Source organism: Thalassophryne amazonica, chromosome 5 (assembly GCF_902500255.1).
Source record: "Thalassophryne amazonica chromosome 5, fThaAma1.1, whole genome shotgun sequence".
In the NCBI taxonomy this organism is placed as follows: Eukaryota; Metazoa; Chordata; class Actinopteri; order Batrachoidiformes; family Batrachoididae; genus Thalassophryne; species Thalassophryne amazonica.
The window spans coordinates 133,275,242-133,302,613 of record NC_047107.1 but is presented as its reverse complement, the minus strand read 5'-3'; the positions used below and the strand labels follow the sequence as shown (position 1 = coordinate 133,302,613).

General features: G+C 41.1%; 2 protein-coding genes and 1 long non-coding RNA gene across 3 annotated transcripts in view; 1 reads left to right on the top strand and 2 right to left on the bottom strand.

Moving 5' to 3' along the window:
- Positions 1 to 1,034: 1,034 nt before the first annotated feature.
- LOC117509911 lies at positions 1,035 to 4,800 on the bottom strand. The gene is made up of 4 exons (XM_034169528.1): positions 4,709 to 4,800; positions 3,740 to 4,203; positions 2,647 to 2,862; positions 1,035 to 2,234 (listed from the first exon to the last, which is right to left on the bottom strand). The coding sequence occupies exons 2-4, from the start codon at positions 3,890 to 3,892 to the stop codon at positions 1,494 to 1,496; spliced, it is 1,110 nt and encodes a 369-aa protein (XP_034025419.1). The 5' UTR covers positions 3,893 to 4,203; positions 4,709 to 4,800; the 3' UTR covers positions 1,035 to 1,493.
- Positions 4,801 to 7,693: 2,893 nt separating this feature from the next.
- LOC117511386 lies at positions 7,694 to 9,617 on the top strand. Its single transcript, XR_004560941.1, has 3 exons — positions 7,694 to 7,779; positions 9,151 to 9,293; positions 9,508 to 9,617. It is a non-coding gene; the product is annotated as an uncharacterized LOC117511386 (long non-coding RNA).
- The window catches only part of med27 (mediator complex subunit 27), a 71,400-nt gene continuing 53,617 nt past the window's right edge, over positions 9,590 to 27,372 (bottom strand). Inside the window, exons 5-9 of the mRNA XM_034171435.1 lie at positions 19,679 to 19,786; positions 19,550 to 19,591; positions 19,405 to 19,482; positions 19,171 to 19,315; positions 9,590 to 9,600 (exon numbers count right to left, since the gene is read on the bottom strand). Of these exons, the coding sequence (XP_034027326.1) occupies positions 19,181 to 19,315; positions 19,405 to 19,482; positions 19,550 to 19,591; positions 19,679 to 19,786 (363 nt within the window). The 3' untranslated portion in view covers positions 9,590 to 9,600; positions 19,171 to 19,180. The remainder of the gene's footprint in view (positions 9,601 to 19,170; positions 19,316 to 19,404; positions 19,483 to 19,549; positions 19,592 to 19,678; positions 19,787 to 27,372) is intronic.

Below are 27,372 nucleotides of genomic sequence, written 5' to 3'. Positions count from 1 at the left end.
ATTATTATTATGTTATTGTATTATTATTATTGTTATGTATTATATTACATTATGTTATTGTATTATTATTATTATGTTGTTATTGTATTATTATTATGTTATGTATTATATTATGTTATGCTATTGTATTATGTTATTGTATTATTATCATGTTATGTATTATATTACGTTATTGTATTATTATTATGTTATTGTATTATGTTATGTATTATATTATGTTATGCTATTGTATTATGTATTATATTATGTTATTGTATTATTATGTTATGTATTATGTTATGTATTATGTTGTGTATTATATTATTATGTTACGGTATTATTATTGTTATGTATTATATTATGCTATTGTATTGTTATGTATTATATTATGTTATGTGTTATGTTATTGTATTATTATATTATGTTACATATTATATTATTATGTTATGTTATTGTATTATTATATTATGTTATTGTATTAGTATTATGTTATGTTATTGTATTATTATGTTATGTTGTGTATTATATTATGTTATGGTATTATTATTATGTATTATATTATGCTATTGTATTATATTGTTATGTGTTATGTTATTGTATTATTATGTTATGTTACATATTATATTATTATGTTATGTTATTGTATTATTATTATGTTACTGTATTATTATGTTATGTTATGTATTATATTATTATGTAATGTTATTGTATTAGTATTATAGGGCTGCCAAGCTATGTGCACTCTGATTGGCTGATGCCAGTATATAGAAACACCATATTAATCAATTCTGGCTCAAATGTAGCCGATAAATTATCTGATAGAAAAAAATGTGGAATTTGGATGAAAAAACAGATTGTTTTGTCTGCATATTTTTATGCAAGATAACGTTGCCACTGTACTAGAAAGGAGATATTAATTTTTGTTCACTTGTAACTATAATATATTTGAGAAGTGTGTATATATATATACACAAGCAGATAAAGGCAAAGTATAAAAAAGTTACACAACATTACAAATTCAACAATATCTTTTATTACAAGTTAAAAATTATTACATGTATATACATAATCACATATATCATTTTCTTTGTCGAACCATGGAACTTGGAAACTGCAGTATCATCAAACACAAGTATAGATGTAAACATCCAAACAGGTCAGCATTAATGCAGACAGTTTGCTTCAAATGGTTACTATAACATCTGTAACTGAAACTACACATGCATATGTTATATCAGTTCAACCCATACGCCAGTGTATACAATCCTGTAGGACCGTCTATATCCTATGCCAGAGGTGGGACTAAGTTACTGTCAAATCATTCTCAAGTCATGAATCGGCAAGTCTCAAGTCAAATCTCAAGTGAGCTTGCAAACAATTGGTGGCCGATTCATGACTTGAGAGTGACTTGACGGTGACTTTGAGAGAATTCTATAGGCTGCCCTATAGCATTCTATAGAGGGCCAAGTTCTGCTAACATGTAAAACATTCATGTGTAACCATCAATTCACAACTTAATCCCAGTAAAACCGAGAAGGCAGTGGGCACAGGTAAGATGAAACATCAGTTTTCATAAAAATACATTTTTGCAGGATGTCTCCTGGATAAATACAAATATTTGGGTTATCTGCTTGTTGGTCAATATTTACAAGAAAGTCAGATGAACAGCCGAGCCTTGCATCAACAAATGATGGTCTTCGTGTAATGCAAAGAGCAAAAATCCTGGTTTGGCCAAGAGGTGAGTGCAAACCATCTGCTCCCAAATCTCTAAGTTCATCCACAAATGGTTTTAAGAAAGTATTCATGTTGGGTTTACATTCTCCAAACCACAAACCTGCCATAATCATATGTTTCCTGTGCATATGTGGTGAAATTTCATTTATTGTGGCAAACAAAGGCCAAACAGAAAAATTGGAGGATTTAAAAATAGAAACTCCATCAGTATTGAACAATAATGACAAGTCACTGGGACCTATTATGCCATCATGAAGAAGGTTTTTATAAAGTTTACCATGAACAATGTAATTTATGTTAGTTTCTCTCAAGATTTCATCAATATTTCGATTTTCAAGGGCAGCTGCCACTTCTGGTACTTTCATCATTCTTTGCAGCTGTGTTTTGACGGGCATCCTGAGAAAAAAACTACCCTCTGCAGTTGAGATGTCTGCACTGAATTCATTGCCGCAGTTTTTACAATTCCTTGTCAATTTCTCGGGGCCAAGATATGCAGTGCACGCCATGCAATAATAGTGAACCTGAAATTGAAATAGAAGAATGGTATGAATATAAGAACATTGAAACCTGTGAGAGCATGGTCGTTTTTTAATGCACAACAGAAGCTTGAGCATATTGATTATCAATGATAAGCAATCTGTATAGCAACAAAAAAACACCATACACCAACAAGAACATGATTTACTAGCATACCATGGCAAATGATAACAGCACAGACTAATGCTGCATTTACACATAACAATGACAAGAAATGAATGCCACAAAGTATACATTCCTGGCCGCTGATCATGTTAAGAATGTTAGGAATGTGCCAAGAATGAAGCAAATATGACGTTCGTAATGCATTCTGCCTATGTGTAAATGCAGCATAACTCCCTTTATATGAAACACATTGGTCAGTACAGATGATGATTTAATAAAAAATAAACATACCTCGTACATTGAATCTTCAACACTCTTGTACAGCAAATACTTTGATGTAGGAACACTGTTTGGACAGTGTATATTCATCAAAGAAAGAAGATCATCCAAAGCACTATCAGAAAGACCATCCCGCAAGACATAGGACACTATCAGCAGTAGACTCTGTGACTTGGTGATGGGTGCATCTGGATAAATTGGAAGATTTCCATCTTCAAGGCTGAATCCCTAAAAAAGGCAAAAAAACAAAACAAAACAGTGAGCATCAGAAAGGTGCAACATTAGTCACGGGGCTGATATCAGAAAGAGCCTTAGATAAACGTGGCTGCACTCATCAGACATGGACTGTTTATAGTTGGTTGAGCCTTAATTTTTTATTATACGAACATTAATTGCGACACTATTACACTCACAGAAATATTTAACCCTGACTTTGAAGATTTATGTAATTTTATTACATGACTAATTCCCATTTACTTTTTTTTTTTAGATAGTTTTAATACAAACCTACCAAATAGACCTTACATGATTCATATTCATTACTGTAATAATTCCTATTTATTTGAAATGCATAATCCTCAGCTTTATGTATTTAGTATTAATAAAATATAATTACTCTAAATCAATAATGACAGTATTTATTTAAAACACCTAAAGTATATTGTTTGAACTGCATAATAATTAGGTTACCTATGCCATTTATCTTGTATATGGTTAAAATAAAATAAGTATAAATCATTTAAAATTCCTGTATACAAAAAGAATGAAATTTTTGGCCCAAGATGCACTTCTAATAGAGGAAATATGGTACATGTGTGTTTGAAGTAAGAAAATATTTTAATTTGTTTTTCTTTTGTTAAGGTTAAGGTCATAGACAATGCCCTAATTCATACGGTTACAGTGCATAGAAAAACCAAACACCATATTTGTTCTATTAGAATGGCATGTGCTTAAATGACAGAAGCAATTTTATGTTCAAAATAAGTCATATGTTAACATTTCTATATGCAATAAATGCAATGTTTGGTTTAGGTGTGCTTCTATTTATTTCTATAATAGAGGAAATATGGTACATAAATAGCTATCAGTCATGATGCTTATTTACCTGGTAATTATCATCTGGTTCATTTCCTTCCTCCCCATCACCATGCTGAAAATCATCATCTTCATCATCTCCTCCAGAGTCAACTCCATTGTCATGCCAGTCCTCATCATCCCCCTGATCCATTTCTTCATTTTGTACTGAGTCTCCACCCATGTCTTGCCCCAAATCATCCTCGCCTTCCTTGTTGCCATCAATATGCCAAGTGTCATCTTCAACATTATGATCACATCCAACATCACCATACCACTTGCTTGGTCTACTTCATTGAGAACATCATCCTTGCTTCCATTGTCCACTAGATCATCCTGTTCTAAAACCACCCCACCTTCTTGAGAACTACTATGTTGAAACACAGCTCTATTTCTGATGTCCATTCGATCATTCATTGGTAAGTCAGTTTCAGGTTGTTCAACATCAGTGCCACAGTGGTTACAATCAATCCCTTCGTCAGTCTTTGAATGCTCCTAGGAAAAAAATATAGGATACATGCACCTTTAGCAACATGAATTTCAAGTATGCAGAGAAGTGGCATTTCATATTTTTAATCTTGATTGATGTTTATCAAAATTTACAAACAATTTCTCATAAAATTAATAAAAGGAAAAAGTCAGTATACAAATTATCTTCAAGCAAACAGAAATATTGTTCAAATGGAAACAATTCAAATAGTGAAAACAGCCATACTAATTTAGTTTCAATTTCAACTGGTTATTCTATACATGCTGTAGATCATAATATAGCCAACATTCAAGAATCTACAAATTAACCATATACATGCCAAATTCATTGTCAATCAAGTGGACAATGATTAGAATGGTGTGGCATTATGTTACATGTGTTTTTCTTCATGAAAGAAATCTTAATATTTTCGCATGCCTCGTTTTTTTTTTTTTTTTCAAATCCCCCCGCCCGATTGTTAGTGACCCCCCCCAGTCTAAACATAAGACAACGGGTCTCTTTTGTACTTACGGGAGCAACCGACTGTGAAGAGTTGAGATCAATGGTTTCACCACCTACAATTCTTCTTCTCTTTCGTCGATTACATTTTGTTTGTCTCGGAAGAGAGATATCAGGATTAATCCCATATTGTCTGTAACGTTGTCGAAGCATGTCAACCGAAATATGGCCGTCGGGTTGTTGGTGTTTTTCTTCTTCTGCTTCTTCTTCTCTCTGTTGGTCAGGAGGGGCCATCATGTTAGGTGCGCATGCGTACAACAGAGCAGCGCCCGCAATGATTCAAAATGCATACATTTTTTTTAAATAAATGAAACAAAAATTTAAAATAGAATTAACTTTTCAGTTTTCTTCATAAAAACATCTAAACTTAGATCAATGTGAACAAATAAACACGTATAAGTCATGAATCTGTCTCCGGGTCATAGGTCGTTATATCCCATGATGCCACGCGCTCATAGGATCGCGCCATTTCAAAACGAGGCCGATCTTGGAGAAAGACCGCGTCACTTTTGTCTGTTTCCTTTATTTCACATTTACGCTTGTATAATGGTGAAATACGCCCTTTTTGAGTTTTTTGAGGAAGATGCCGTTGAAGCAGGCGAACAAGTGGATTGTTGGCCACGAACAGATTGCAGAGTCTACGATTGGAAGTAAAACAGAGGTATGGATTGTGTGTTACGTGTGATCGCCTCGGACATCACACAATAAGAGAATGGAGTTCCGAGTGCGCGCTTGGGCTCCGGGTTGTACCAGCCAACCAGGAGTTATCCTGAACGGCAGTTCTATATTATACCATCTGAGAAATACAGGAGTGAGAAATGGCTCGCTGCAATCGTCAGGGGGGCTGTAAACACCGATGGGAGTATCAACAAAAGGAAACAATGGACTCCCAAGTCCGGTCCTGCTGTGTTCTGCCCATTTCATCTCGTAAATACTTTTTGTGTTAATATTCGATTTCAGTTTTAAATCGATTCAACAATGCTTCACGATTGACGAACAGCGTTTGTTTATACCGAGCTGATGTAGCAATCTCCATCCCCTTGCCGCTTCCGAAGCGTTAAAGCGTTGGTAGGCGTTACCTGAAGCTTATGAAGTGTCCAGTGTGAAATACCCTTGAGAGGTACATATTTAGATTTTAAACATGCAAAATAATACATCTGGTGAAAATAATTAAATATCACATCCTAATACCTTACAGAATTAACATTCATGTACCTTCTATTTCAGATGATCTTCCAAGCTTGCGCCAAGCAGCAAATAAGTATGCAAAGAATACAAATGTATGTTTGCAGACACCAAACCAGAAAAGGGTGCGAGTGAAAAACCCAAGGTTTGATTCATCCTTAGAAGATGAAGATGATCGTCCATTATTGCAGGTACCGTTTTCTATATTTGCTTCTTGAATCATCAGTGATCTGTAAATTTCCTCCCTGAAATAGACACCCTCATTGTATCTGACACAAAACAAACAATACTTGTGCCTATTTGAGGCAATTTATCAACATGGTATTTAAATTTACATGCTTTCACGTCCTGCAAATTTCACCATTATCTCGATTGAGAAACTGAAAATAAGTTCACAGCATTTGTGTAGTTTTTGTAAAAGAAATACTTCTTCTGGAATTTGATGGTGATTTTGACAGTGTATGCCATCCAGTAACGTTGCTCTCTTAATAGCAGTTTAGGGATTGTTTTCTTCATGAATGCACTATGATAGTGTCTGTGTATGTCCTTGTCATGTGTGGATTTCACTTTGTTAATGCTGCAATATAATTTTGTCTCTGTAGATTAATAAGAAAAAGAAAGTGGTTTCAAAGAACAATGATGAAGAAGAACTGGCAAGAGCTATAGAGAAGGAAATGAAAGAGAAGGTATGTATAAAGTAACATTATGATTATTTCCAAGGAATCGTATAATAGTATATAGAGATAAATTACATTAACTGGCATGCTTTACATACACATCATATTAAACTGTTCTTTTTACCACACATGTACAGACCACAGCGGTTTCACAAGAAGAAGAATGTATTTTGAGTCCTGAGGTAAGCTACATCTACAATTCTTATTGTTCTTTGCTTGCTTTATTTGTAATCGCAACTCTGTTTAATTTCAGTAGGGTTAAATTAATCATGATTATTATTCTGTTACAGAGTGAAGATGATGATGATGAAGTAATGGACAAGGGCATGAAGATTGCATTGGTGAGCACCCCATTGTCCTTTTTAACTCATATAAAACACCCAGTGGCAATAGTGTCAATCATTTTGACTTTGTATAATTATTGAACAATCTGCATTTATTTACAGCTGAAAGAGAAGTGTTGTGAAAGTGTAGGAACATGGACCCACAACAGGGGGCGCAAATGAACGGACAATGGAGGAAGTCAAATAACAACACTTTACTGTTGTGAATAAGCACAACAAACACAACAGATTACAACAATAGACAAAGAAGTCAATTCACAAAAATGTGTCACGTGGGCAGGCTCGAAGATAAGAGACGTCTGTCCAAAGCAGAACCGGAACCACACGATTTCCTCCGCCACCGAACCCCGGGAATACTGGAGCCGCCAAGTCCCGAACTCCCAGGTGGCCACTGCCTCCGCGTGTCGGATCTGGTACTGCTGGCGAGGAACAAAAACAGTTAAATGTGGGTGCGTTTGCACCCAGCAACCCGTATGGCGGGAAAACCACCTCCACCTCTCATTGGAAGAATGTCTGCTATTTAACGCACAAAAGTAACAAAGTGTTAACGTCAAAAAAGACAACACAGTCGGCTGAGTACGGTACCTTCTAGGTAGAGCGATATCTTGGCAAAGAGGAGAGATGTCGTCCTGCTGATATACCACTGCTGATCAGATGATTGGTGACAGCTGTCACCCCGGCTGCTCCTGTGAGGCGGCAGCGCCCTCTGGTGCCTGGAGCCCGCACTCCAGACAGGGCGCCCTCTGGTGGTGGTGGGCCAGCAGTACCTCCTCTTCAGCGGCCCACACAACAGAGAAGGTCAACAACCTCACAAAAGCAAATGCTAAACTTTTGGCAAGAAATAAGCGGCTGCATTTGGCCCTTGAGAATCTGAGAAGTAAGTATAAAATGTCCATGTGTAGTCTTGATCAGTGTTGTGCAAGTTCACACTTTTCATGAACTAGTTCAAAGGTCAGTTCACACATGTTCAAAGTGAACTGTTAACATTCATAGATCACCATTTCAATTTTGAATTAGTTCAAAGTTCAGTTCGTTTTTTAGGTGAGAAATTAAAATGAAAGACAACTTGTTTTTCAAACTGACTTCAACCACTATGCCTACCTTGTAGCCTAAAATTTCACTGTAGAGCTTAAATTCTATCACACAAAATGGAAGTTTTTTGTATGTGTATATATATATATATATGTGCTAATTATTTTTTTATGTTAGCTATTAAGTATTTGTGTTATTTGTTTGGACGTTCGGAGAAATATGTTAAGTTTTACTCTATCTGTCCAAGTTTCAGACACAGGGAGAGCTCCCCCTGTTGGTGAAAGCCAGTAACATTAGAAATGTTAGACTAAACCACACCCATGTTAACACCCACAAGGTATAAAAAGTGTTGTATGACTCATTTTAGGGGCCTTTCACAAGATGGACACTGTCTGTGAGGGTCCCAGGCCTGGTTTCTAACGTGACCTTGAATAAACTCAAAATGAGGAATACAATGGTTTGGTTTTTGGTAAGGGGCAGAATTTTACATAAAAAGAACCAGGTAGAAATAACAATAGTATGCCTGAAACTTGAGAGACCACACATGTGGAGATTAAAAAAAAAATCATATATCTAACAGTTTTGGTCATAGGGGAAACTGGGGCACAATGAATCAGTAGCTATATCTGCAAAACTACAAATATATTTACAGCAGGTATGCCATATTTTTATACATAAAGACATTACCCTTATAAATTTGTGTTTTGTTTTTGGATGCATTAAGGGTAAAAGTAAGTGGCAAGTGAAGTCAGTTTTTTCCTATCAAAAGTAAATTTCGTGGATGTCAGTGTCTTTGCATTTATTTCTCACAACAGAGGAAAGGTGGCCCAAAAAAATTATTAGTTAGAAGACTACCCCGTCCAACTGATGAGCATGTGTTATGTCTTCTCCAGTCTATCAGCTATTTGATAGCATGACTTGTGTGTGTCACATGTAACCGGGCCACAGTGAATCAGTCTAGAAAGTGATTTACTAAGCCCCAGTATTAAGTGGATGACAAATATTACTTGTTGAAGTGTAGACATTTATTTTCCATGAATTATTTCTATAATTTGTGTATACAAACAAATTTTCACATTTGAACAGAAATGATGACAGTTGTATATATAAATCTTACCACAAGCAGTAGCAGGCCATCTTCAGTTGTCATGAACTTTTGGCGATTTTTGTAGTTTAGCTTGAATTTTTAATCCTCACAAATCTGTCTTTCTTTTAGACTTGCCTGATTTACTGGATGTGGTAAAAAAGTTAAAAGCTGCACCATGCTCTTCACAGCATGCCTCTCCTGCACATGCGTCCACTTCATCTTCTGCTGCTTGTTCACCAGCTCATTCCGAAGACACAAGTGGCGAGGACATGGTAGGTGCAATAATAATGGAACATTCAAAATTAAACCCTGGCAATGATATTTTTTCTTCCATTTGTGCACATCAAGCCTCCATGGTGGAAAAAAAATATGTTTTTCTTATTCTAGACAATGCTTTGTATACTGTTTGTTGTAGGAAACTTTTCTTACTGTTGTACATCATCTCAAGCTTTATTTTGTGCCTAACCTAGTGTCTTTTAATTTCAGGTAACTTTGTGGCCAGGGGTGGCCATAACAGTTTGGCAAAAGAGATTACTAAATGCCAAAAAAACAAATGTTAAAGAATACACAAACACCCTGCTGCGGATGATTCACACACCAGAATTACTACAGTCATCTTCCCTCACTGGGAAGAAAAGCAACGCTTTTAAAGATATGAGTGCCAAAAAGAAGCTGCCTGGTGTAGAGTTCGTAATTGGTAAGTTAACTGGCAGAACAATAACTACTACTTTTAAGATTAGGCTTAAAACTTTCCTTTTCGCTAAGGCTTATAGTTAGGGCTGGATCGGGTGACCCTGGACCATCCCTTGGTTATGTTGCTTTAGACGTAGACTGTGTTTCATAATTATTGTATGGCCTTGCCTTGCAATGTGGAGCGCCTTGGGGCAACTGTTTGTTGTGATTTGGCGCTATACAAGAAAAAAGTTGATTGATTGATTGATATTAATGCAATGCCTTACATATAACATATTTCCTCTATGAGAAGCACACGTCCAATAGAGGCGCATCTAGACCAAAAATTAAATTCTTTCGAAACAGAAACATTTTGACCATTAAAAAAAAAAAAAACATTATTTACATAAGCCCATGCGCTTCTAATAGAGGAAATACGGTAATGTTTTTCCCCTGCTTTGGGAACTGGTTGTATCATTTTTAAGTAATATTTCTTGGAGAATTATTTTTAAATAACCGTTTTAATTGCTGTTAAACCCTATGCTGGTTGGTTTTGTTTTATCTGTATGCTGCATCCACAATTCACAGATTTAATTTATTTATTTTTTTTTCATATGCAGATTATATCAAAGAACAGACCCGGTCTCCTGATGCTAAACCAGTCAAAACGGCCATCACTCACCTGTTGAACACGGAAAGCAAACGCTTACTGAAGAAGTGTGATACCACTGATTAAAGCCTTCCCCTAATGTTCAATATTTCATTCAATACAAAGTTAAATTGTCACTGTTTGTGTATTGTTTATTTGTGAAATAAATGTTATATTTAAATGTTTAATTGTTCCTATTATCCTTTGTATATTTTATGGCATAATGACTTGTAGGTTCTTATAGAGAGCCTATAGGTTAATCTATAGGTTACATAGAAATCCTATAGGCTATCGTATAAGCTCCTATAGGTTGATCTATAGGTTTAGATAGAAATCCTATAGGCTATCGTATAAGCTCCTATAGGTTGATCTATAGGTTCTGATAGAAATCCTATAGGTTATTGTATAGGTTCTTATAGGGGCCCTATAGGTTGTTCTATAGGTTTTGATAGAAATTCTATGGGTTGGTGTATAGGTTCTTATAGAATTCCTATAGGTTGGCCTATGGATTCTTATGGGGGCCCTACAGGATCCAATAGAAATGCTATGGGTTGGCCTATAGGTTACTATAGAGATCCTATGGGTTGGCCTATAGGTTCTTATAGCTGGCCCTATAGGACCGCCTATGGGATCCTATAGGTGAAACGTCCCAATTGCCTATAGGCACTTATAGGTTTTTCTGTAGAAGCCTATAGGTTGCTCAATAGGCTTGTCTATGGAAATTCTATAGACTAGCCTATAGCAACCTATAGGCCATGCCTATAGAATTTCCTATAGATTTCCTATAGATTTTTTTTGTAAGGGATGCGTATTTTCATTACAAAGCAGGAAGGTACAAACACAATTAGAAAAACCAAGTTGGACATGAACTTACTCCATAAATATCTAAACAGCACTGGAAAAAAACACAGAAAAGTCTACTAGCTAATGACCGGACCATCTGTTAAGCTCATGGAAATGAAGAACATGAACAAGCCCAACACAGTCAGCAGCATATTCGGGTGATACTGTAAGTTTGCGTGTTTTTATATATATGTATATATATATATGTGTGTGTGTGTGTGTATAATAAACAAATGATTAATCTCGCTACGGGAACATCAGATCTCTCACTAATGCTTGGCCCGTACTGCCAAGACCTCGCCCTGATAATCCCCCGTACAGACCTCTCACTTGGTTAATAATCATTTATTTTTTGATGGTTTCTTGTGGCATTTTGGAAATTCAGAAATGTGCTGTTTTTTAAATGGTACATGTGCTTGTATGCAATTTTTGGGGCACCCCTGTAAAAAAAAACAAAAAAAAAAATTCACAGCCAGATCACGAACTGGTGCCGGTGTTGCAGACCGAACAGTCCCCCTAAAACTTAGCCCCCCCATGATGTGGTACAACAATTGTACAACAATCATTTCCACATAAATTCAGCATTGTTGGGTGCATCTTACTGTGGGCATGAGGCCCTGGCACTGGTACCTAAGCTGGCAAAGACTGCTAAAAAGATAGCTAACTTTAGAAACCACTTAAGATTTAACCTGAGATGCAGACAAAATGTTACTCCCAAATGCATGAAGCAAAAGGCACTAGAAGCAGGTCACACAGCAGAAAAGATCCAGCACAGTTACCTTAGGAGGATTTTGGGTCTTAGAATTAGAAGACTACATTTTAAAATATTAGACCTCCAAAATAATCTGGATAGTCTGCACAAAATGTTAGAAACTATAGTGGGGGAAGAGGCCCATAATAAGATAAAGTTCATAGTTAAAATTCAAATGGCTGAGCATTTAAAAAGTAAGGAGCGGCAAATCAGGAAGTTTCACAACCTTTTAGGGCAGAAGTCAGTGGGGGTAGTTATAAAGATACACCCAGACAAATTAGTGACAACAGGGAAGATTGGACACAGACCAGGAGCTCCTCACCCTTGGTCTGTGTCTAATTTTCCCTGTTCTCACTAATTTGTCTGGGCTCCGAGCTCCTCCCAAGTGACAGAGCTCCTCACCCTGTCACTCGGGAGGAGCTCGGAGTCAAGCCGCTGCTCCTCCACATCGAAAGGAGCCAGCTGAGGTGGCTCGGGCATCTTTTCCGGATGCCCCCTGGTCGCCTCCCTGGAGAGGTGTTCCGGGCACGTCCCATCAGGAGGAGGCCCCGGGGAAGACCCAGGACATGCTGGAGGGACTACGTCTCACAGCTGGCTTGGAAACGCCTTGGGGTTCCCCCAGAGGAGCTGAGGGAGGTGTATGTGGATCGGGAGGTCAGGTCTGGGCAGCTTTGCTTGAGCTGCTGCCCCCGCGACCCGACCTAGGATAAGCGGAAGAAAAAGGATTGATGGATGGAGGGAAAATTGGATAAAGAATCTGTCCGACAGGGTTCTTACACAGACAGAAAAGGATGTGCTCGCAAAAGGATTAAATTTCTCAGTGACCCCTAAACATATACCGACAGTAGATTACATCACTGCAGTAGAGTCAGCCATTAAACATAACAGTTTGTCAGAGTCAGAAGCTGGGGACCTCTGACTAAGAGTCACAGCAGTGCTTAACAGTGCTAAGCCTCCTCCGTCCAACATCACAGGAGAAGAACGGAAAGCTTTGTCAGCACTGCAGAAGGACCAAAGCATCCTTATCCTGCCAGCGGATAAAGGCAGATGCACGGTGGTCCTGAACACACTGGACTATAAGGCCAAGATCAACAATTTGCTCAGTGACTCCAATACATACGAACATCTGAAGAGAGACCCCACGAGTGGCTATAAGAAGAAAATCATTAACTACCTCCAAAACCTGGAGAAAGAGGGACTCATCGACAGGCAGACATACTACAGACTGTACCCTGGGGATGCCACTCCGTGCATCTATGGACTGCCAAAAATCCACAAACAGGACATGCCACTCAGGCCTATTGTAAGTAGCACAGATTCCATCACGTACAATTTGGCCAAGCACCTCAAGTGGATTTTGGCTCCTCTAGTGGGTAACTCAGACCACCATGTGGAGAACACACAAGATTTTGTGAACAAGATCAAGGACCTGCAGCTGGAGGCAGATGAAACTATGGTGTCATTTGATGTGACATCGTTGTTGAAAGGACCAAACTCACACCAGACCACATCTGCCAACTCTTGGAGATCTGTCTTAACACCACGTTTTTCCTGTTTAGGGGGAATTACTACAGGCAGATCCATGGTTGTGCGATGGGGTCTCCGGTATCCCCCATTGTGGCCAATCTGTACATGGAGCGAGTGGAGAAGACAGCCTTGGAGTCGTTCACGGGCATCTCTCCCAGTCACTGGTTCAGATATGTCGATGACACATGGGTTAAAATCAAGCAACAGGAAGTGGAGGCCTTTACAGAACACATCAACTCGGTGGACGCCAATATCAAGTTCACACGTGAGGATGCCAGAAACAACCATTTAACCTTCTTGGACTGTGATGTTACGATTGGAGAGAACAGGCAGCTCCAGACAGGGGTTTACAGAAAACCAACTCACACTGACCAATATCTGCTCTTTGGCTCAAACCACCCCCTTGAACACAAGCTCGGGGTGATCAGGACGCTTCAGCACAGAACCCTACAGGTGCCCACAACTACAGAGGGAAGGGCTAAAGAACAACATGTACGGAAATCCCTCACAGTATGTGGGTACCCATGATGGTCCCTGGATAAAGTGCAGAAGTCTCAGAGAACAAAGAGACCAGATAGACAGGACACGGAGACAAGAAGAAGAGGAGTGTCTCTCCCTTATTTAGCAGGAGTAGGGGAAAAACTACAGAGGATCTTCAGACAGTACAAAATCCCAGTTTACTTTAAACCGGTTAACACCTTGAGACAGAAATTAGTTCACCATAAGGACAAGATCCCTAGTTACAAACAGAGCAATGTAGTGTATTATATCAGATGTCAGGAAAACTGTAGTGAACACTACATAGGTGAGACTAAGCAACATTTAAACAAGAGGCTATACCAGCACGGCAGAGAGGGCGCCAGTGGACCTCAGTCTGCGGTTCATGTTGTGAAAGTGTCGTGACACGGACCCACAACAGGGGGCGTTAATGAACGGACAATGGATAAGCCAAAAAGTAACAATTTAATGTTGTGAATCGCACAACAACGTACAGACAATAACAATATGGTGGACTGTCAATCATACACCAGGTGACGTGTGGGCAGGCTCGACGATAGAAGACGCCTGGAGAGAGAAGAGCTGGATCCCCACACAGCTTCCAACACCAACGGAGCTGAAGAACACCGGAGCCGCCAAGCCCTGCGCCCCAGGTGGCCGCTGTCTTCAGCAGTCAGACCCGGTACTGCTGGCAGAGAACAGAGACAGTCCAGATGAGTGTGAGTTCGCACACTCAGTAATCCCACAGTCTGTATTAAGTAAAGGAGGGAAAACCTCCACCTCCAATCACACACACTCGTGCAGCTCCTGGTCAACCACTTATCTGGGTTGGGGTGTGAGGCGAAGCCGTCGCTGTCACACCAAACGCCAATCCCTCAGATAAGGACACACTCCAGGAAAATGGCTGCAACAGAAGTTCAGGTTATTACACACAAAGTGTCAGTCAGCAGAGAAATTACCTGAATGGTAGTTGATTTCTCGGCGAGGAGGTGGAGTTGCAGTCCGGTCTTTGTAGTGGTGGTGATGGGTGACAGCTTGCGTTAATGACAGCTGTCACCTCCAGCAAAGCCTACGCCCTCTCGTGCTTGAAGCCCGCACTTCAAGCAGGGCGCCATCTTGTGGTGGTGGGCCAGCAGTACCTCCTCTTCAGCGGCCCACACAACAGTTCATCTCCACCTTAAAGACACTAACCACACGTTTGAGGACAAGGAAGTTAAAATCTTGGCCAGAGAAAAGAAATGGTTTGAGAGGGAGTGAAGGAAGCATTGTATGTGAAACAGTTGAAACCCAGCCTTAACCAGGGAGGGGGTCTGAGACATGCTTTGTCCCATTTACTATGTGGTACTCAGGTGAAAGCAGTTTCAGTCTTTTGTTCATGGTAATGAGTTATTCACGTCATCAGGAGAGGTGTCAGGAGAGGCATCAGTCCCATCGTTAGGAGGGACAGCTGTTGTGAAAGTGTCGTGACACGGACCCACAACAGGGGGCGTTAATGAACGGACAATGGATAAGCCAAAAGTAACAATTTAATGTTGTGAATCGTACAACGACGTACAGACAATATGGTGGACTGTCAATCATACACCAGGTGACGTGTGGGCAGGCTCGGCGATAGAAGACGCCTGGGGAGAGAAGAGCTGGATCCCCACACAGCTTCCACCACTAACGGAGCTGAAGAACACCGGAGCCGCCAAGCCCTGCGCCCCAGGTGGCCGCTGTCTTCAGCAGTCAGACCCGGTACTGCTGGCAGAGAACAGAGACAGTCCTGATGAGTGTGAGTTCACACACTCAGTAATCCCACAGTGTTTAGTTAGGAGGGAGCACCTCCACCTCCAATCACACACTCGTGCAGCTCCTGTTTCACCACTTATCTGGTTTGTGGTGTGAGGCGAAGCCGTCGCTGATCACACCAAACGCCAATCCCACAGATAAGGACACACCAGGAAAACGGCTGCAAAGAAGTTCAGATTAATACTCAATGTTTTGAGTCAGCAGAGAAAATTACCTGAATGGTAGCTGATTTCTCGGCGGGGAGGTGGAGTTGCAGTCCGGCCTTTATGGTGGTGGTGATGAGCAGTGGATGAGTGACAGCTGGTACGGATGATGTGTGACAGCTGTCACTCCTGGTCGCTCCGACGCCCTCTCGGGCTTGAAGCCCGCACTTCAAGCAGGGCGCCATCTTGTGGTGGTGGGCCAGCAGTACCTCCTCTTCGGCGGCCCACACAACAGGCAGCTACCCTGTCATTAGGAGGGTGCTAACTAGAGCACTATAGGTGCCAATTAGAGCAACTGTTAATCACCAGTGTTGGGCATCTTACTTTAAAAAAGTAATTAGTTACAGTTACAAATTACTTCTGCTAAAAAGTAACTGAGTTAGTAATTCAGTTACAATATTGTAAAAGTAATTCGTTACTAAAAAAGTAATTTCAGTGTTTTTCTATTGTTATGTATTAAAGAATATTTTTATCTCGTACTTTTGTTGACATCAAAATATGCCATTTGTGCTTTTAGAGCATTTTTAAGGGAAAACAAAACATTTGGTGGAGCCCCCTTATAACTGAGGGCTCTCAGCAAATGCCTAGTTAGCCCCCCTTACTAATGGCCCTGTCAAAACTGCAGCTACACGTGACAGACATGCAGCGTTTAGCTCACCTCCAAGTTTGTTTTGGACTTAGCCGTGTTATCTTTCACTTGAAAATGGTAAACTTTGCAACTGTCATCACCCGTGGGGCTCAGGGAGTGAGGAAACACACCTGTAGCCTGTTTGGGAGTGCAAAGATCAGCCCGCACCTCACGCGTTATTCCCGCCTGAGACCCGTGAGGTGCAGACTGATCAATCTGCTGCCTGCCAGTTTGGCAGCAGATTGATCAGTCTGCACCTCACGGGTCTCAGCAGGAATATAACGCGGCTATGTCTCCCCTTGTGTCTGCTCTGTGAGCGGCAGAGCTCAGGGTCTGTGCCGGGGGCTGTGGCGCTGCCCGAGAGGAAATATAGTAATGGGCCACCTTACACCTCAGTAACAGTAATGGCATTTAAATGGCAGAAAAAGTAATTAATTAGATTAACCCGTTACTGAAAAAGTAGCGCCGTTAGTAACTCCGTTATACTTAAACGCCATTATTCCCAACACTGCTAGTCACTAGCCTATAGCAGTCTGCCTCTCAGTAGGAGGGGTCTGGTTAGGTTTAAAACTGCAGCTTTTGCTGGCTTCTGTTATTCTTCTCTACAAGAGTCAAGACAGAAGTCAGACTTCCAGAGCAAGAATTTTAGCTGAGGAAGCTTCTGCGATTTGAAGTGAAACGTCGTCGTGTCAAGCAACCCAGTCCAGTCGAAGATTCAAGCTTCTCTACTATATATAACCACAATAATCTGATCTCTGGCATTTACCTGCACTTTAGTAATTCCATTCATTATGTGACCTGGTCAACTCTGCACTACTTACGCTGCATTGGGAATTTCTCATTGGAGAACAAGGTCAAGTCAACCTACACATTTGTTATGTCCATATTTACATGGAATTGTTAAAATCCAAAGGAGCTGCAAATTTTGTATTTAGATTCAGAAAAGGATGGAGCACATTTCCTAAAGGCCACAAGAAACCACCAAAAATAAATTACTCAATTACTCATATTTGGAGTCAGTTTAGGTGAATCATGGTACCCCATTATATGCTAGCAAACAGCAGCTATCTTTACACGCTGCTAATAGCAGCTCGTGAATACCGGACAGCGTCATGCTCACTGTTGTGCTGCTGTTCTTCATCTGCAGGTAACGTGTCACTTGATGACTCACCTCACATCTCCTCTATATGAGGAATCAGGGAACAGATTCAGGCTTTAAAATGTGAACCAGAACTTAAGGTTTGATTTGACATGAACCTGGAACGCCTTTCAAATCGTTTCATCACCCAGTTAATTTATGTCTTAACGGCTTTAGTCGGTTTTACTGGGACTCGAACCTTCACCGTCTGTCTGTCTGTGTGAACTCTGGCCTCATTTGTCACTGTTTTGTTCCATGTTCGGCCCCTGATGTGCTCATATGCAGGACGTTGTGGTGACTTATCACTCATTATCAACCGCTTATCCAGGATTGGGTCATAGGAGCAACAGCTCAAGCAAGGGACCCCAGACCTCTCTTTCCCTGGTGACTTATACTGTGTTGTATAAATAAATCAAATCGTCTTTCAGTGACTTAGTGGACTCAGCCATCAAGTGTTCTGGTCTCTGGCTCCTTATTGGACACTGATGCTGGAGATGAGGTTGTTTTATAAAGTTTATTTATAGTTAGTGAGATGAACAACCAGCAGTCCGTGTCACCGATGTTTAATTAGCCCGTTAGCTTCTGCTTGCATTCTAAGTGGAAGCGCAGAAGAAAGTCATCCCTCCCACCCCCCACCCCCGAGAGTGAAAAATTTAAATCCCAACAAGGTACCATCTGTATGTTTCAGGTCTGGAACCTGCACACACAGAGAAAAGAGGAGGTTCTTATCCCGGATCAGAGTCCGTGTCTGATGGACATAGATGTTGCAGATAGATTTTTCATAGTACATAAGTACTTTGGTTTGTTGTAAATAGCAGTATTAATATTTTTTGCTAATTCACTGATTTTATTGTGAAACAACCGGAAGTACATACCACTCACTGTGTTGAAATAGACCCAGAAGCTTAACTCATTCATTGAAGTTGCGTCAGTTTATCGACTTTTAACCTTCGTAACACTTAATCCTAAAACTACTCTTCTGAAACCTTGTTTATTCACAGGGGACTTACTACTTACTGCTACCAGTACTGTTGTGAAAACTTAAGACACGAGACACCAATCTGACGCACATCACGTCTCCATCCGAGGCCCTCCCCAGTTCCAGCTGCACAAACAGGCAATGCAGATGAAGACAGTTGCCCAAGGACACAGACCAGCGCCCTGACCAGCAGTCAAACCCAGGTCTACTTACTGGAAGTCCAAGCTTCCTGCTTTCAAAACTAAACCAACTGACAGTTGCAGAAAATGGTTCTCTGTTTCATAACTCAACCATGAAATGAAACAACAGCTTCAGAATCACACTAAGTGTAAACACGACAGTTACATCGAGCAGACAGTGGAATCCCGAGACCCGGTCCAGACGAATCAGTTCAGTGAAGAGTCACAGGGTCATCCAGCTTTACAGAAAACATCAACTGTATAAAAAAAAACAAAACAAAAAAACATCACGCGTGCTTGTCTACATGCGACAGGTGTCATGGAATGCCTCCAGGGTCCGAAAGTCCCTCCAGGTAGGTGGAAGCCCATCCTGCAGAAAGTGTCCACAGCGCTGACAGGGAGACTGGAACAGCTTGATGTAGCTCCGGAGCCACGTCTGCAAACAAAAATATTAAAACCCACAATGCACTCTGACCTCTAAGGAGTCAGGCAAACACCAATCATCAGTCGGGATCAGAGCCTCACCATGAAGGACCGCACCACCACGTCTGGCATCTGGGGCAGCTGGTAGTACAGCAGGGCTGTGGTGGCATGGTCGGTTACCTACAAAACACAACCAATCAGAGCACAGCACTCACAGGAAGAAATCTGGTAAATTCTCCAGCTTCACCTTCTGGAAGACCTGGTACTGAGATTTAGTCCAGATGTCAAGCTGTGAAGACAGACATACACAGAGGTTACCGTGGAAACAAGGCATTCCTTGGACCAGTTACCTGGGGTTGTAGGCTTGGCCTCTGACCTTTCCGTCCTCATTGTAGAGAGTCTCGTTGTAACCTCGGACGAGGGTTCTGTCGATGAACAGAGAACGCATGACCACGATGGCCTTCAGGACTTTTCCAAGTGTCACCTGAGACACAGAGTGCAGCGCTGAGTGCAGCAGTGTTCTGCCCCCCTCACTTCAAAAGAGTCACCATGACACAAAATCACACAAGTGTAAACTTCGCAATGAATCCGCGGTACACCTGCGTGCCGAACCGCGGGTGGTGGAGTGTTTCCCGACCACAGATCAGCAAGTCCAGGACTGTTGTTGACTACAGAGCACACTGGGAAACAGGATTAACTGTCAACATATTACAGCTGTGGACAGGACCTGCTGCCCCCCGACTGCACCCCAATGTCCTCAACCAAACGCTCCCCCACTAAAAATCGGTTGGCCCTGCCTTCACTGCTCATGCGCCGTTAGCCGCGGTTCACCTTGTTTCTGCTTCAAACTGCCTCCAGTCATCATCTGTCTCAGCCACAGAAATTTGAAGCTTTTCTACAACAATCATTTACACATAAATTCATTATTTCATCACAAAAGGTGGCAGAAGCAATCAGAGCGCTGCAGCAACACGAGCTGCTAGCTGATGCGCTCACTGCGCCGCCGTCATTTCAAAATCTCACAGACTATCATCTCGTTTCTGCTTAAAACTGACTTTAGAATGATTTAAGAGGTTTTCATGGTTAATAATCCAATTAGTCCGTTTGATTGCTTTGGGTGTAGAGTGTGTGTCAGACGAGCTGCTGAGCTCTGAAATGACATATGTACGAGGTCTGTTAGAAAAGTATCCGACCTTTTTATTTTTTTTCAAAAACCATATGGATTTGAATCACGTGTGATTGCATCAGCCAAGCTTGAACCTTCGTGCGCATATGTGAGTTTTTTCACGCCTGTCGGTTGCGTCATTCGCCTGTGAGCAGGCTTTGTGTGAGCAGTGGTCCAGCCCCCTCGTCGGATTTTTATTGCGAATAAATATCTGAACGATTTGGAGCTTTACTGCATCAAATTTTTCCATAAACTGTGAGAGACCTCCAGGTGGACACCGTTCGGAAAATTCAGATGGCTTTCAGTGACCATTTTATGGGCATTACACAGATTAAGGAGTGTTACAGCCGCTTTAAAGACCGCCCACAGCTGCTGAGAGTGCGCCTCGCTCCGAGCAGCGATCGACAGGCTGACACGACCAGATCATTTCCAAAGTAAACGCTGTGTTGATCCAGGACTTCGTCTGACTACCACAGAAATGGCAGAAGACGTGGACATCAGCACTTTTTCAGCACATTCCACTGTTACAGGAGTTTTTGTCATGGAAAGAGGAGCGAAGGAATGCGCCACAGAGCCGCGAATGGCGCAGGACAAAAGCACCTCCGTGTTGGTCTCACAGGACGGCTTTCGGTGGCTTTTCAGTCGTGTGACTATCCGAGAAATTGTGGATGAGCTGGACATGCCAGAACATGTCCTGTGAGGCTTCATCACGGCGTTGCTTTGCGCCATGCTATGGCAAGCCAACAGTGCCACAATTACGCCACTTTCAGGCGCGTTACACCAAAAATACACCGCAAAAAACGCTGTTTTGTCAGTTATTACGGTGCTTTTTATGCCATAATTAAAGACGACACCGTTAAATGCGCCGTAATGTGTCAAACAATATGCCGTTTTTTACACCGCAATGGAGCCCTTAAAAAAACGCCATAAAAACGCCATTCAGATGCCCACAACGCGCGTAAAATACGCGCGTCTGTGCACTTCACGACACGTGTAAAAAATGGTGTTTGTGTGGTATGATAATTATCTCCAGCCTCCTTTTCTCTCAGCCACTGAACTTGAAGTGTTTGTGTCCAATCGTTGATCGAGACGAGCAGACAGAATCAGTCCAGCACAGATCTGTTTGTGGCAAAATTTGTTCCAACTTACCTGTTGTGTCATTTAACATCGGCTAATATTTTGGGGATTAGGCAGGAAAATGTCAGAAATTCTCTTTCATACATGGCTTCATTGTTGTTTTTTTTTTTTATTACGTTTCCCTCCTCATTTATTTTTAGATTCTGTCTCTCACAGTTGAAGTGAACCTACGATAAAAATTACAGACCTCTACATTCTTTGTAGGTGGGAAAACCTGCAAAACTGACAGGGGGTCATGACTTACTTTCCCCACTGTATATATTACTGGGTCGCTCACACACTCCGTACAAGACACTGAACCAAAGTGGCGGCCATCTTGCCACTCCCAACTTATGCAGACCGCACACAGACACCTTATGAGAACGTCAACAATTTCAAGTAATAACTGAGCTGATTCTCTCATTTACTTATTTTTGTTCTTCGGACAACGTACGATTGATCCCTCCTATTTATTTATTTTCTTTCTTTTATTACTTTGACACTTTCTTCCCTTCTGTTCTCACTCATATCTCACTGGGACAAATACTCAATTCTAAAAATTAGCATTCTTTAATCAAAGTTTATACAAGTGTTGTGGAATCATCAGCAAGCTTTTATATATATATATATATATATATATATATATATATGTGTGTGTGTGTGTGTGTGTGTGTATTGAAAAACCATTCTTGTTTGGACACTGTTCCACAGTCTCACCCCATAAAATGAAATGCAGAATCTTTTCTTGTTTGTAGGGCTGAAATGATTAGTCAGATAACTCAAATAATTCAATTACAAAAAAAATGTTTGAGGCAAATTCTGTGCCTTGAAGCTTTGTTTAATGAATGAATGAATTTATTGGTGCGCAGACACACACACACACACACAACTTAACAAAAAATCTCTAGTAAAACAAAAAACACGTAGGCAATTTAGATAAGGATAAGTATGAGGTCTGTCCAAAAAGTATCTGACCTTTTTATTTTTTTCAAAAACCATATGGATTTGAATCACGTGTGATTGCATCAGCCAAGCTTATACCTTCGTGCGCATGCGTGAGTTTTTTCACGCCTGTCGGTTGCGTCATTCACCTGTGAGCAGGCTTTGTGTGAGCAGTGGTCCACCCCTCTTGTCTATTTTTTATTGCGAATAAATGTCTGAACGATTTGGAGCTTTGCTGCATCAATTTTTTTCCAGAAACTGTGAGAGACCTCCAGGTGGACACCGTTCGAAAAATTAATATGGCTTTAGGGACAATTTTATGGGGATTAAACAGATTAAGGAGTGTTACTGCCGCTTTAAGGACGGCCCACAACTGCTGAGAGCGCGGCGTGCTCCCAGCGCCGATCGACATGCTGAAACAACCAGATCATTTCCAACGTGAAGGCTTTGTTGGGAGGTCGTCTGACTTTCACAAAAATCATCAGCACTTTTTTGGCACATTCCACTGTTACAGGAGTTTTTTTTCATGGAAAAAGAAGCGGATGAATGCGCCACCATGCTGCTCATGGCGCGGGACAAAACCACCTCGGTGTTGGTCTCACAGGACGGCTTTGAGATGGCTTTCAGACAGATTCCGGTTGCTTTCCAGTCGTGTGATTATCCGATTTTGATTGTGCATGAGCTGGACATGCCCCAACATGTCCCATGAGGCTTCATCACGGCGTTGCTTTGCGCCACGCTCTCAGCAGTTGTGGGCCATCCTTAAAGCGGCAGTAACACTCCGTAATCTGTTTAATCCCCATAAAATTGTCCCTGAAAGCCATATTAATTTTTAGAACGGTGTCCACCTGGAGGTCTAAGGTTCTGTTACTAGTCTATAAAATTATTCAAGGACTGGCACCTCCCTACCTAGCTGACCTAATTAAACCCTACATACTGGCCCAGGCTTTACGTTCTCAGGGTGCAGGACTACTTTGTGTCCCTAAGGTGAATAAGAAGTCTGCAGGTCACAGAGCTTTCTCTTATCATGCCCCTGTTCTGTGGAATGATCTCCCTGCATCAATAAAACAGTCAGACTGGGCCTCATGTAACAACATTGCGTACTGCGATATTGGAGCGTATATGGGGTGTACGCCAAAATGGCTGCGCTACTTGGCATTTATCAATGTGGTCGTTGGCGTACGCTGCGCTGAAAATATACACCAGGTCGAGAGGTGGCGTAAATTATACACCAAAATGAACCAGCGCTGGAATCCACATAAAAATGAAGATGATCAACATGATAAACAGTGCCATTATACAAATCAATGCATATGTTAAATAAATAACACTTTCTTGATTATACCACATAATAATTAATACAAATCCCGCTTTTGCGGGATTGTTGGTCTATGGAACACGATCTGTGGTCACAGCGCTGACCGCAAAGAAAGCGCTGCTCACCTTTTTCTCCAGACTTCGAGCCTGGAGCCAGAGCAGCGCTGAGCTTAACTTCATGTGGTGTGATTGTTTTAGACAATGAAATTGATAATAACAACTGTAGTTTCGTCATTCCCTTAATTCGCCCGTGCTGCAACCAGGTTTTATCGTCTCCATTCGTTTGTTACAATAAAATAAATAAAGAAATACATTTTAAAAATAAAGAAATCTGACAGATTAGGCGTGTCTTATTAATTGAGTGAGCAAATATCCACATGTCAAGAATTATTGACATGTGAAAAGAGAATACAGTGGTCCCTCGCTATAACGCCGTTCACCTTTCACGGCCTCGCAGTTTTTTAGTCCAATTTTGCATGCTTTTTTTTTTTTTTTTTTACAGTGCATTGTGTTCTGCGTGTCTGTTTATAAGAATCTTCTCGCCCAAAAGAAAAAGGAGCGCCAACAACTACTCTTAACTGTGTTCTTCAATCGGAAACAGACACCTGCAGCGAGGTTTGACTCAGTGGAAAAAGGCGCAGCGTCAGGACGCAGAGGCACGATCTGTGACATACTGGTGAGTCACTATTAATAATTTCTTATGTGTCCAACCTCGTAGGTTGATCGTTAAAATTAAATTTGTTAGTTCTAAATGCCATCATAATTATTTGTAGGAAAACATTCTATTTTATTTCTCAAACAAATGTTTGGGCCTGAAAACAGTTTGGTCTTATTTTCCTACTAAGGTTTGAACTTTGAGAGTGTTTACACACGAGAGAAAAGTGAGAAAATGTTCATGCCTGATTGAGAAAGTGTATAAAGTGTGTAGTGAGGGGTTTTACAGCCTTAAAACGTCTATAATTATAAAAAAATAACACTGAGTACATCGCAGTTTCGCGTATTACGTGCTATTTTTAAGAACATAATCAATCAATTCAATTTTTTTATATAGCGCCAAATCACAACAAACAGTTGCCCCAAGGCGCTTTATATTGTAAGGCAAGGCCATACAATAATTATGTAAAACCCCAACGGTCAAAACGACCCCCTGTGAGCAAGCACTTGGCTACAGTGGGAAGGAAAAACTCCCTTTTAACAGGAAGAAACCTCCAGCAGAACCAGGCTCAGGGAGGGGCAGTCTTCTGCTGGGACTGGTTGGGGCTGAGGGAGAGAACCAGGAAAAAGACATGCTGTGGAGGGGAGCAGAGATCGATCACTAATGATTAAATGCAGAGTGGTGCATACAGAGCAAAAAGAGAAAGAAACAGTGCATCATGGGAACCCCCCAGCAGTCTACGTCTATAGCAGCATAACTAAGGGATGGTTCAGGGTCACCTGATCCAGCCCTAACTATAAGCTTTAGCAAAAAGGAAAGTTTTAAGCCTAATCTTAAAAGTAGAGAGAAACATAACTCCCGCGATAAACGAGGGACCACTGTAACACTTTTTTGATTATACTACAAAACAATTGATATGACGGCTGCTTTTGACGCTCTATTGGCGCGCGTCGTGATTGGTGGAGTTCTTTTTCTTTGCCGTCTTCCTGGCTTCCATGTTGTAAAATGAGGGTGTGTCTGAAGCAGAGTCTGAATATTTATGGGCGTGTTTATTATAATTACGATTGTTTTCACCCGCTGCATTTATCAAGGTCACGTCAGGCGTACGCCGGAAATGGGCAGGTGCACACTGCTTGATACATGTTATGGCAACTTTGGTGTATTTCAAATTTACACTGTAAATCTACGCCACAAGTGCGCAACTTTGATACATGAGGCCCATTCTGCGGAGACTTTCAAGTCCAGACTTAAGACGCACTTATTTTCCCTTTCATATGGCTAGCATACTGGTACAGTTTTGTTTTACACTTTTTACTCTTTTAATTCATTTTATTAGTAATTGGAACGTGCCGCGGCCTCAACTTTACCTAAATTCTGGGTCTTTTAGTGAAGTTTAGGGCTAGTGGCTGGCGATCACCTTAGTATTTCTCTGTTTTTCTTGTTGTTTAATGCTGACAAATTATACTGTATTTCTTGTCTTTCTGATGCCTGATTCTGTTTTTTCCTCTGTTTAAGGTGCGGCTCCATCCAGAGATGGGTGTTGTATTCGTGTTGGCGACCCTCCTGTCCTGTGCGCCAATAGCATTTCTTGTATATTCGTCTGTGAACTGTTCTGTAATTTATGTTTTGTATCATGGCCCAAGCAGAGGGTCACCCCTTTGAATCTGGTCTGCTTGAGGTTTCTTCCTCAGAGGGAGGTTTTCTTGGGAGTTTTTCTTCTGGGTTGGTAAGGTTAGACCTTACCTGTGTGAAGCGCTTTGAGGCAACTGTGTTGTGATTTGGTGCTATATAAATGAAATTAAATTGAATAAATTGAAATTGAATCATCTGAACATAGTAGAGAAGCTTGAATCTTCGACTGGACTGGGTTGCTTGACGTGAGGACATTTTGCTTCAAATTGCAGAAACTTCCTCAGCTAAAATTCTTGCTCTGGTAGTCCGACTTCCGTCTTGACTCTTGTAGAGAAGAGTAAAACAGAAGCCAACAAAAGCTGGAGTTATGATTGGAGAGAACAGGCAGCTCCAGACAGGGGTTTACAGAAAACCCACTCACACTGACCAATATCTGCTCTTTGGCTCAAACCACCCCCTTGAACACAAGCTCGGGGTGATCAGGATGCTTCAATACAGAGCCCTACAGGTGCCCACAACTGCAGAGGGAAGGGCTAAAGAACAACAACTTGTACGGAAAGCCCTCACAGTATGTGGGTACCCACGATGGTCCCTGGACAAAGTGCAGAAGTCCCAGAAAACAAAGAGACCAGATAGACAGGAGAAGGAGACAAGAAGAAGAGGAGTGTCTCTCCCTTATTTAGCAGGAGTAGGGGAAAAACTACAGAGGATCTTCAGACAGCACAAAATCCCAGTTTACTTTAAACCGGTTAACACCTTGAGACAGAAATTAGTTCACCCTAAGGACAGGATCCCTAGTTACAAACAGAGCAATGTAGTGTATTCTATCAGATGTCAGGAAAACTGTAATGAACACTACATAGGTGAGACTAAGCAACCTTTACACAAAAGGCTATACCAGCACCGCAGAGAAGTCGCCAGTGGACCTCAGTCTGCAGTTCATCTCCATCTTTAAGACACTAACCACACGTTTGAGGACAAGGAAGTTAAAATCTTAACCAGAGAGAAGAAATTGTTTGAGAGAGGTGTCAAGGAAGCATTCTATGTAAAACAGTTGAAACCCAGCCTTAACGGGGGAGGGGGTCTGAGACACACACTGTCCCCTGTTTACAACGGGGTACTAAGGTCAAAGCAGTTTCAGTCTTTTGTTCATGGTAATGAGTCATTCACGTCATCAGGAGAGTCGTCAAGAGAGCCATCAGGAGAGGGTCTGTCCCATCATTAGGAGGGACAGCTGCCCTGT

Excerpts from the sequence above, each read along its gene's own strand:
- LOC117509911 (XM_034169528.1), bottom strand. The coding sequence starts at position 3,892 with ATGGGTGGAGACTCAGTACAAAATGAAGAAATGGATCAGGGGGATGAT. Across the intron at positions 2,863-3,739 it reads AACCAGATGATAATTACCAG|GGATTCAGCCTTGAAGATGG; the intron begins GTAAATAAGCAT and ends TGCCTTTTTTAG. Across the intron at positions 2,235-2,646 it reads TTGAAGATTCAATGTACGAG|GTTCACTATTATTGCATGGC; the intron begins GTATGTTTATTT and ends TTTCAATTTCAG.